This window comes from Genypterus blacodes, unplaced genomic scaffold (assembly GCF_046128005.1).
Source record: "Genypterus blacodes isolate CSIRO-AG114 ecotype Tasmania unplaced genomic scaffold, CSIRO-AGI_Gbla_v1 ptg000061l_1, whole genome shotgun sequence".
NCBI lineage: Eukaryota > Metazoa > Chordata > Actinopteri > Ophidiiformes > Ophidiidae > Genypterus > Genypterus blacodes.
In genome coordinates, this window is record NW_027466873.1 from 3,653,344 (window position 1) to 3,664,194 (window position 10,851).

The 10,851-nt window shown below is 39.7% G+C and overlaps 2 protein-coding genes across 5 annotated transcripts; one reads left to right on the forward strand and one right to left on the reverse strand.

Moving 5' to 3' along the window:
- Positions 1 to 3,408: 3,408 nt before the first annotated feature.
- Positions 3,409 to 6,585, forward strand: tgoln2 (trans-golgi network protein 2). The gene is made up of 4 exons (XM_076154128.1): positions 3,409 to 3,601; positions 4,543 to 5,480; positions 6,179 to 6,262; positions 6,358 to 6,585. The coding sequence occupies exons 1-4, from the start codon at positions 3,547 to 3,549 to the stop codon at positions 6,361 to 6,363; spliced, it is 1,083 nt and encodes a 360-aa protein (XP_076010243.1). The 5' UTR covers positions 3,409 to 3,546; the 3' UTR covers positions 6,364 to 6,585.
- A 1,114-nt stretch (positions 6,586 to 7,699) lies between these two features.
- On the reverse strand, positions 7,700 to 9,935 carry LOC143003451 (dual specificity protein phosphatase 18). Of its 4 annotated transcripts, none has more exons than XM_076154132.1 (2): positions 9,532 to 9,935; positions 7,700 to 9,295 (listed from the first exon to the last, which is right to left on the reverse strand). In XM_076154132.1, exon 2 carries the CDS (start codon positions 9,276 to 9,278, stop codon positions 8,736 to 8,738), a length of 543 nt encoding a protein of 180 aa, XP_076010247.1. In that variant the 5' UTR covers positions 9,279 to 9,295; positions 9,532 to 9,935; the 3' UTR covers positions 7,700 to 8,735. The 4 variants fall into 4 exon arrangements, with proteins under 4 accessions (XP_076010247.1, XP_076010245.1, XP_076010244.1 ...); XM_076154130.1 differs by lacking the exon at positions 9,532 to 9,935 and adding an exon at positions 9,448 to 9,511; XM_076154129.1 differs by lacking the exon at positions 9,532 to 9,935 and adding an exon at positions 9,368 to 9,511.
- Between the last annotated feature and the right edge of the window lie 916 nt (positions 9,936 to 10,851).

The window sequence follows — 10,851 nt, forward strand, 5'->3', positions numbered from 1 at the left end:
ATAACATCTTATCACAACAAACCGCCACACATGAAAATCTATAGGTCCTCCCAGGTAAGTAGAATTTAGGCGCGTTTTGACAAAGAACTGCTAACAGGGAGATTCTAATTTCCTAAGTAATCTATTTGTAATTTCATTAAAGGTGTCTCAGAGTTCACATGCACGACTCCAACTGTAATATCCCTCTGTTTATTTCTAATAATGTAGGTGCTTTCCTCTCCACTCAGCATCTGCCATGTAAGCACAAGGTCAGATTTAATACATGTTAATTTTGCTCATTAAATTCTTCCAATCTCTTGCCAAGGTTCTTTTTCAGGTCTTCCTTTGATCCTGAATTTATTCCAGCTTTGATATTTCACACGCAGGATGTTGTACCTGGAACTCTCATTTTTTTAAACTAAGAATAATATGACATAAAGACACAAACATCACGCCCATTTAAAGTCCACAAAATAACAAGGGTAAGTTCCCCACGTCACATGTAGTATCCATCATGCTATATTTCCCTCCATGACCTTATATTCTAAGTCACAATCGGATGTTAGGGGTGCTGTGTTTGCTTCACATGTGGTTTCCCCCAAAGTGATATTAATTGATTGTTTCTCTAACATTCAAAGCAGCTTGGTAAGACTCAGACTCAGCTGGTGCATTTGTGAATGCAGGTATGGCTGACTGTGAGCTTAAGACCCACCTTAATGTATTATTTATAACCATTTGACCTTCAAGATAGAAATGCAAATGGGTGTCAAGAATGAGAGGGATCATCAGACTTTTCAAATGTCAAGTAGCCTGCCACAATTAAGACATATTCATTACAAGACCCCACAGGTCCCCCACACCCAGCTGAGATGTAAAACACCTCCATTTAATTAACATTTTCATGATTAACCTATCTCTCCATATCTGACCAAATTCAACATAATCCGCTCCTCCAGTTGTTTGCCTCCCTATATTATTCTTACCTTGTTTTTCTACTAAGCTGTAACTTCCATCCGTTGCATAAATTCCTTGAATATCATGTCAGCAATGTCATTTTTACATAGGATATGTATTATAACATACAGTTTACCAACAACGTGTGGTACAATTCACACAGAAATGTAGAAATGTAACTTTTGTTGTGGTACAAAAGGTTGTTTTTAGATTGCATAGTATATCAATACTGCCATCTGCTGATACACATGCATACTGGCACCACCTCTTCTTTTTGGAATATTTGTTCCCATCATGCCAGCAAATCTTGACACAACCCTCACAACATTTCCACTGGCAGCTCATTAGAAAGAAAGAACGGGAGTTTTCACTTTTAAAGCAATGAACCGTAAAACAAAAGCATCCAAACAAAGGGCATTGCGGAAGGTTGAGGTGGACGTGTGGTGGGAGCTCACACATGTAGACTTTTGGAATGGGAAGGGTGAAAGAAAGAGAACACTCATCTATTTTCTATATCACTCATCCGCTTCAGGAGGGTCAAGCAGCTGGAATGTATTTAAAAATAGAACAAACTGAACTCCACACAGACTTTATTCCCTCATGCACCGAAATGTTGCATTTCCTGTTTCAAGAAGCCATTTTTTTCACTGGGGGTTTTAAATACAGAAAATGAGGTCACCTAGTGGCAAGCACAGCTCATTGACAGCCTCAACTGCTGCACAGAAAAGCACACAAGCTGCCCATTATACACTACAGCTCTACTGAACAAAAGCATTCATGTCCTAAGGCTGCTTTACTGCATATTTCAAATAGATAGGAACACGTTTTGATTGTGCAAGCCCTTGTGGGGTTCTGTTAAAGAATTTTAATAAGTAAATTCTGATTTACTTGGAGAGGCAAACTGTTTGAATGTCAGATTGTCTCAGTTTAAAGCAGAGCTGTCAGCAGGAAATTGTATTCAGCTTTAGCATCAGCACAGCGTTTGAACCCCCCACACACATTAATCAGGATCCTGATCAAAAATAAATGAAATAAATAAATAAAAATAAAAGAATGTGTTTGGGATCTGTTTTATTTTTACAGACTTTTGTTCCTTTGATAGACACATCTTGGGATGCTCTTTGTTCCTTTGATGGTTTGGAGTAGAATACAATTTATGTTCTGGAGAAAACAAAGTGCGTGCAGCACAAAAAACACAAAAAATTGCAAAAAATACTTTGGGATATGTAATGGAAATTTTCTAAAATGTTCAGCTGATTTGGCAACTAGTCAATTAGATTTTGCTGGTTTAAAATAATATTTTAAAATATGAAATAAAAATACAAAGATATTTCAAACAAATGGCAGTAAAATGTGTGAAAAAAAAACAAAAAACCTAGCAAATGTATTTGTATTTGTATTTTCCATAATAAAAGCTTTAGAATTGAATACCACACTGCATTGAAAACCTCCACAGATGATCTACATCATCATCACTGTCATCATCCTCACAGACACAGCATACCTTGCAGAATTTTCCAAACATGATCTCATCACAGTAAAAGAAAATTAAATGGACTATATCCTGTCAGTGTGGCCATGGAGACGATTTATTCTGTCAACCAAACCAAGAAAAAAAGTGTGTGTGTCTGCGAGAGAGGGAAAGAGAGAGAGAGCGAGTGAGCACAGGTATTGATACTTGATGAAGAGGTCAGTGTGTGAGATCAGAGCTGATTGATATGTTATGTTAATGTTTGTGTGAGGGTGTGTATTATGAATGGCTGAGCTAATGTGTCAATAATATCTGCCACGTGTGTTTCCTGAATTACACCCTTTGTTTGTGAACCGACGAGCAGGAGCTTTGATAGTCTCACATCCTTTACTTGTGTCAATAGTACAGTTCCCAGCATGTTGAGTACATTATGTTACATTATTACCAAAATGAAATTGCGATGAAAACTAAACTGAAATGTTGCCAAAGGTGTCAGTCTGTGCAGGTCAGTCAAGTTCTTTCCACACAAAACCCAACAAAGCACTTCAGAGTTCAGAGTCATTGTTGTGGTAAAATAATACGACCTCTACAAACTGGAGCTTCTGTGCTTTCTGGAGCAGGAGCCACTTTCTCCCCCAAATTTAGTTAGAATTTATTCTCCCAAAGCATTAACATGCAGCTAGAAAGTAAAAAGCAGCAAATGCAACCTTGATAGAAAACAATAGTCTGATATTTGTTCCGGGCCGGAATAGATCCATCAGTCATTCTCTTATATTGCTGTTTATTGTAGTTGCATTAAAATTTTCCTTTACCACCACAAAAAAAAGAAACACACCAGCCTGTTTTTCTCCTTTAACACTGAATTTGTGACCCGATTCAGTACTGAGCTCCTTCCACGTGACGGTATTTTACAAGTAATAAAATCCACCTTCTCCAGTAGGTGGCAGTCACGCACGCATGAACGTCGGATCCGCGCAGCAACGAAGCGGCGAAGAAGAAGAACAATAATCGAGCCTCCTGTACACGGAAGCACAAACCGGATTCAGTCCAACCTGTCGACCTGTGTCAATCAACACGGATCTGCCCCCGGCCGACATCACACAGGGACTACGTTTGGACTCGTAGTTGTTCTCCTGTACACCATGCGGGCTGTTTCTGTGATAGTCGCTGTCTTATTGTGCTGCTGTATCGTCAGAGGTGAGTGTTTGGTGTGTTCATGCCTCGTTAAAGCCTCCTGAGCTCCTTGACTGTTCTAATATAAAAGCTGTTAATAGTTGCGTATGCGCGTGCTCCCTTCTCATGACGTATTTCATATTTGAGTTGATAAGAGGAAGAAATGTATGTGAACCTAAGCTACAATGTTTGGTTTAATTAAATGATTTCAGGGGCTAAAGAGGGGCTTTATTATTATTATTATTATTATTATTATTATTATTATTATTATTATTATTTGTAGTAGAAGTAGTAGGTCCGAGTAGAAATTGCAAAAGTATGATTTGTTCAACATTTTACTGCATCGATAAAAATGGTAGGAGGATTAAATCAACATGTTTGAAAGGATATCAGCCCAATAAATAAAGGAAGGAAGTAAGAAGTGCGAGGTTCCTCTCCAGCTTTTACATTGATTTATAAAATACCAAGAAGCCTAAACATTTATTAAAATTGACAGATTGTAATTATGTAATGTGATAGAGCCACATCCAATACAGCCTAATCAATGTTAATCAATGATTTGTTAAGATAATAGAAGTATTACATACTTGTTCCATTGAGGTACATTGCTGCAAGGATTGATTCTCAAATAAAATGGCACCATGCCTACTATAAATGCATTTTGGAAGAGCTAACCATGTTTTAGATCAGGCAATCTAATCATCTAATCTATTTATATTGGATAATTTAATCTGGTTGGGGAAACTGTCAGGAAAAGTCAACCAGACATGACTAACAAGGCTGTATAAGGACAAATGGTGGGAAATTAATTAAAGCTGTGCAGTGGAAAGCAATGACAACAGAAGGAAATTAGAGTCAGAGTGGCGCTCACTGCAGGGCTGTGGTGTTGGTTGTCTTGTATTGTCAGGTGTACTCTGCATTTTAAGGACAGAAAGTATTTATCTCTTTCTTTTTATTGCCTACAGGAGCTCCAGTAGAAGGTGAGCCAGACAATGCAGCCGAGCCGGTCGCTGAGAAGACAACCACTCCCGGATCAGTGGCTGATGTCGATGTTGGCAAGACAAATGATACCAAAAGGGAACAAAGCCTAACGGATGCTGGAAAGAAGCCAGAGGGCAGTCATGACACAGGAGTAGGTGGTGTTCTACCTGCAAATGAAGATAATCCTCATCCTCAAGCAGATGGCGAAGGCGAGCAAACCCCTGCAGAAGACGTCAGTCCACCTGTTGAGGATGACAAAGCCAGGGGATCCACAGCGGAAGGGCAGAAGCCTGCAGTGAAACCCAGAGTGGATGAAGCTAAAACAGGGAAACCAGGAGAAGAAGTAACTACAGAGGCGAAGAATGAAAAGCCTGGGAACACTGGAAGTCCAGATAATGGGAAGATTGGAAAGACAGGAGATGTTGAGATTCAGAAGCCAGAAAATGTTGAGACTAAGAAACCAGAAAATGTTGAGACTAAGAAACCAGAAGATGTTGATATTAAGAAACCAGAAGATGTTGAGATCAAGAAACCAGAAGATGTTGAGATCAAGAAACCAGAAGATGTTGAGATCAAGAAACCAGAAGATGTTGATATTAAGAAACCAGAAGATGTTGAGATCAAGAAACCAGAAGATGTTGAGATTAAGAAACCAGAAGATGTTGAGATTAAGAAACCAGAAGATGTTGAGATCAAGAAACCAGAAGATGTTGAGATCAAGAAACCAGAAAAGGTTGAGATCAAGAAACCAGAAGATGTTGAGATCAAGAAACCAGAAGATGTTGAGATTGACAAGCCAGAAGTTGTGAAGAAGTACAGCCCGTCCGGTGTTGGGGAAGAAAGTAGTCATTTCTTTACCTACCTCGTTTGCACAGCTGTGTTGGTGGCAGTGCTCTACATTGCTTATCACAACAAGCGCAAGGTGTGTGGCTGTTTGCTCATTTCTCTGATTCTCTCTCTCACACACACACACACACACACACACAGACGTATATATGAAACTTCAAAAAGCAGCAGACATGGCTTTTCCACTGACCCACATTATCAGAGAACAACAAGTTCTGTGGTCGGTTGTCGCAAACAAACTCTGAGATGACATCTGATGACCGACCTTCAGGCGCCTGTTCTTCCAGTCGGCTAAGGCCAATCCATCACTAAGCAAAGTAAACAGAGTGGTATTGAATTTAGGTGACTAATACCTGGAGATTGAGATCGTGCAGTTGCTGATACCTGTGTGTCCTCCTACCACAGTGATCAGACCAGGAAGTCAGTCGGATCCGTGTATCAGTTTGTGTAATTAGAATAAGATGTGCGGTCACCATAGTAATAACACAGTAGATGACTTAAGGAGGAACTCACTGATGCTTCTTGAAGGGGACATTTTACACCTACAGAACGTACCAGCTTACATGGTTTGCAGTTAGTGTTGCCAGCACAGGCAAGAACCCGTAAATATGTGTAATATCTTAGTTCAACTGAAGTTCAGCATTTGATTATGATTCAAGATTATTATATATTTATTGTTGTTGACGTCCTTACTTACTTAATTTGTGAAGCTTAACTAATGGAAGTGAAACACAGGAGGAGACGATTCATGTCTTTATCACATCTTTATTTCAGATAATCGCCTTTGTTTTGGAAGGACGGAGGTCGAAATCATCACGGCGGCCAAAATCATCAGATTACCAAAAGCTGGACCAGCATGTAAGTTGACGACAGGGAATTTTCACTCCTTCCTGTAACAAATCTCTTTTCCTGTGTGTCTTTTGCCGACTGAATCCTTTGCCTTGCCCCTCCAGATGTGAGCTCACGCCAGGACACGGAGGCCATCGGCAAGCGGCTGAATACACTGTGGGGTTGTGTCAGAGTGAAAGTGGATATTGATGATAGACATTTTGTTGTTGTAGTCTGCATTGGTTTCCATTTCCGTTAAATGAATGTTGTACTATTTTGTACCTTTTTAGATGCTTATTGCATGACTATGCAGACGACACGGTTGCCTTATTAAGGTGAAGATGAGTGAAGGTTACAAAAAAAAGAGAAGCATGCTGGTTTTGCACTTGTGTTCTGGCACTTGTTAGGCAATCTTTATATTTTGTAATTAGACCTGCCTAAGGTTCTGACTCAGGATATTTCAGTAGCAAGTGAAAATATGAGCTGTTTGGATTACAACATTGTTTGTACATTAGTTATTGCACTGTGTACCCAAATAAGCCATTTGAATTATTGTAAGGTTCCGGCTCTAGCATTCCTTTGAAGGACTTCCGAGATGTAAAGATAAAAACCTGCATATATTTTTAATGTATCTAAATTAAACTCAGATTTATGACAACGTAACGTTTAGAAATCTCTACTGTGTTCATGGCCAGATAAAAGTGAAAAGTTTATTTTCTTAAAGAGACCCTAACAATCCATTATCACTCCCTACCTATAGGGTTGGAACACTTTGTAAACAGGTAAAGCATCGTCTAAAATTGAACATTTGACATCATTTATTGCTGATTGAAATGTTGAATGTTCTTTTAAAGCAGTCACCTGGTTAGTGTTTGGGTATCCAAAACAATTGTCATCTGTTGAAGTGGAACAGTATAATTGTATAGCCTTATTGTTTTATGTGGGATCCTCAGTCCATGTTGACTTTTCTTTTAAATTAAAAATGAAAATCTCGGTCTCTGTCAGAAGAAATCAGCCAACTGTTTGTTGACAGTAGTGCAATATTGGGGGGGGAAATTGTGAATGTGGGATTAGTTTCATCTCAATTGAATTAGCTCGCCTCTAGAATAGATTTGTATCTTTGTGTTTGCAGTATTTGTCAAGATTACTGACCTGTGCCAAATTGCAAATAGTTTTGACTGTGAATCAGTGTGTAATTTTATGTAGTATGTGCCTGTTTCTTAAATTACACCTATATTTCTACCTGAAACGGTTCTTGCGGAGTTCGCAATTGAATGGCTGCCATGTCACACTGCTGAAAGCCCAATCTGCTTAAGGACAACACATATGAAGCTTGTAATAAGCTCTAGAATTCATTTGTCCATTTAATTTTCATACAAAGTGACATGTTAATTACATGAAACGTTTCTGTGGTTTAAGGGAACTAAAGTACAAAGGATCAGCTGATCTTCCCTTATATATATTATATATATTTTAATATATTTATATGAATTCATTGGAGAAATAACTAAATCCTGATTGCAATGTATTCATTTGACTCTTTTGCTTGTGTAGCTGTAAACCACATGTTCTAACCCAATCAAGACCACTACTGATTCTAAAATAAAGGTGTTTTTTTTGTTGAATATTTTTGTTGAAGCATTTGACGCATGACACTGAACATACAGGTGTGGGGCATTTTTGAGATTGTTTTCTTATACGGAGAGAAGGGAAGAAACCAGAACGAGATATTGATTGGGGCCGAGGAAATGTGATACATGTGGTCAAACTGCGTAAGGAGATGAAGAAACGGTGACTTACTTCTTTTACATACTGGGGAAAGAAGCAAAGACAGAGAGGAAGAAGAGAACTAAAACCATAAAGAGAACCAGGCTGTGTAATGTAAATAAAGACAATGTTATGACAAAGGGATGACAAACAGAGGGACAGCAGCGTGACACAGCCAGCAAAGGTTATGTTGAAATGACAATAATAACGTAATTGCAGAGTTTTTGATGACTTAGGTATTGATAGTCCGATGATCTCATAGGTATTGTTCTTAAAGGATGACATCGTACAAGAGTGTAGGCAGCTTCGGAATGCATCATGGGCTGTGGTAAGAAAAAAGCAGGGGGAGACACAAAAAAGAATAGTGGGACAAATCCCACCTAAAAACAAACCCACATTCACATTTTTTAGACTTTTTGCCTCAGATGTTTGTCACAAATCTCTTTCGCAGGCCTCTTAATACATTTGGCCTTTACCAATTGGAGTCCCACTGTTTTTTGTAGTCCATGTGTATATGAACTGTATTCATCCAACAGTTTGTGTTAATGTAGACTAACCAGCTTCTTGTGTTTGTCAAATGATCAGAAAAGCAAATAAGATGTTTGACTTGGACAGCAGCTCAGAATCTTCTTTACTGTGTGTGTGTGTGTATAAAGACAACATGCCCAGCACCACACCCTGTTAATAGGTCACATCCATCACCACTAGCCCATACACACTAAACATGCCGGTGTCTTCAGAGTGGCAGCATATTCTTGGCCTCCTCCACATAGATGTCTGGTATTTGTCCCATGGAGGAGGAGACCATTTGAATAGAGGGGCGCCCACGAAGACCCCCCTCATACACGATCAGCTGCTGCCAGAAGCCGTTATTCGGCCTCACCATCGGCCGGCAGGACTTTAACCGAGTGTGGGCCTCCAGGAGAGACACGTCGAGGTGCTTCATCAGATACGCCAAGCAAAGGGCAGCGGAGCGACTCACACCGGCGTTACAGTGCAACAATGTCCGCCCGCCGCTCTCACCCCTCCGCTGGATGACTTCTGCCACCCGGTCAAAGTGATCACTCAGACGGCACAGCGGGGAGTCGGACACGGGAATGTGGATGTACTCCATCCCGGGAGGTGGACTGTCACTCCCCAGCTCGGTCGCGTCAATGATGCAGGTGATTTGGCAGCGAGACAGCAGGGACACGTCACGGGCCGCCCTGCCGTTACTGAGATACAGCGTGTCAGTGACTCGGCACAGGCCGGAGAGACCTGCAGGAGCCGCGGGAGGCATGGACGACTCGGTCTCAGCTACCAGGCAGGATAGACACATAGTTAGCACATGCACGTATGAACGACAATACATCAACACATGTCGATTACCTGTTCGTGTACTCGTTTATTCCGCGTTTACGTAAAAGAAACAACCACATATAGCTACTATAATAAACACAAACCCTTACATTTTCAACAACTACACTTCCAAAACTCACTCCAGTCTCTTGTTTTGAACCATTGAAGATGATTAAGAAGACAAGAGCACTCACCCGCTTCCACTTCCGTGTTCAGGGAAATCCCAAATCAACGGAACTGTCTCAGATTTAATATCCTAGTGTCAACAGTAGTCATGGTAGTCAAACGTCAATGTATTACGTTCTTATCTCGGCGTTATCGTATGGAGTCAAAGCCTTTTATAATGAAATATCTGTCTACGAGACGCGCCGTCTTTACGCAAGCAAGTGGAATTGTTACATTATTATTATTTGTATTGGTTTATAAGCAAACCCCGCCTCACTTTCTCCACTTTTACAGTTCATTATTTTAATATAATTTACTATCTTTGACAGGACGGCGCCTGCAGCTTGTGGTAAGGCAACCAAATAGGACCGAATTTAAACACGTTAATCTCACACACTAGCGCCCCCAGCTGGATAATGTTATCGTGTATTCATAAACATGGCATATTGGCTTTTGCGAACATAATCTTTGGTCTTTGTTTGGTTTCCAGGCATCGCAGATATTGTTTATTCAGTGCACAGATAAATTATTTTATTATCATGGCTGTATGCTTACACAGTAATTGCACATCTTTCTTCCTCTTCAGCATATGGGTGAGCCTGGCAACAGTGTTTGTCATACAGACCACAAAAGTCAAATGTACAATCAACAGACTGTGTTGCGTGGAATATTGCTTGCAACAGTGTCAGACTCTATAGCTACTTAAACAGACAATATTGTTGTCATCCAAATAGAATAAACAATGATGTTATCCAAACCAAGACATTTACAAGTTATCTTTCATCTTTTCGCTCTTACACATTGATCTCAGTGGAAAAGGAAAAGCAAACAAAACACCAGAGGTTTATTCAGTTTCACGCCTCCCTCCTTAAGTTAAGACATTTATTATTACACGTACAGAGAAACCCAAACTGACTGAACTGCTCTGCCAGTTAAGAGCAAAAGACAAGAATGCTCACAAATAAATATGAGGCAAACAAAACTACGAGTATTTTTTGCTCAACTTTTATCCCAAGGCTGTTTAAGCATGACCACAGTCTCAGTTTGCTTTTCAGTTCATTTGGGTGCTTTTGTGTTTGGATGTGGTCTCTGCATTAGATAGAGTCAGGATAGCATGTTAGAGTTCAGGATGCTGTGTTTGATTGAGATTAATTGCCTTATTCTTTTATCGATTGGCTATAAAAGACACTTATATTTAATAATTACCCAGTATAGCATTTGTAGCCCTGACAATTTGAGATGATCCGCAAGCTATTGATTATGTTTTCATGCTATGGCTTGTGGAGGACTTAGTCATTTACCAAACCCTTAGAACAAAATAAAGTGTGTTGTAATAATTAGATGAAAAA

Coding starts and splice junctions, on each gene's coding strand:
- tgoln2 (XM_076154128.1), top strand. CDS start 3,547: ATGCGGGCTGTTTCTGTGATAGTCGCTGTCTTATTGTGCTGCTGTATC. Junction 3,602..4,542: donor GTGCTGCTGTATCGTCAGAG/GTGAGTGTTTGG, acceptor TATTGCCTACAG/GAGCTCCAGTAGAAGGTGAG. Junction 5,481..6,178: donor CTTATCACAACAAGCGCAAG/GTGTGTGGCTGT, acceptor TCTTTATTTCAG/ATAATCGCCTTTGTTTTGGA.
- LOC143003451 (XM_076154132.1), bottom strand. CDS start 9,278: ATGCCTCCCGCGGCTCCTGCAGGTCTCTCCGGCCTGTGCCGAGTCACT.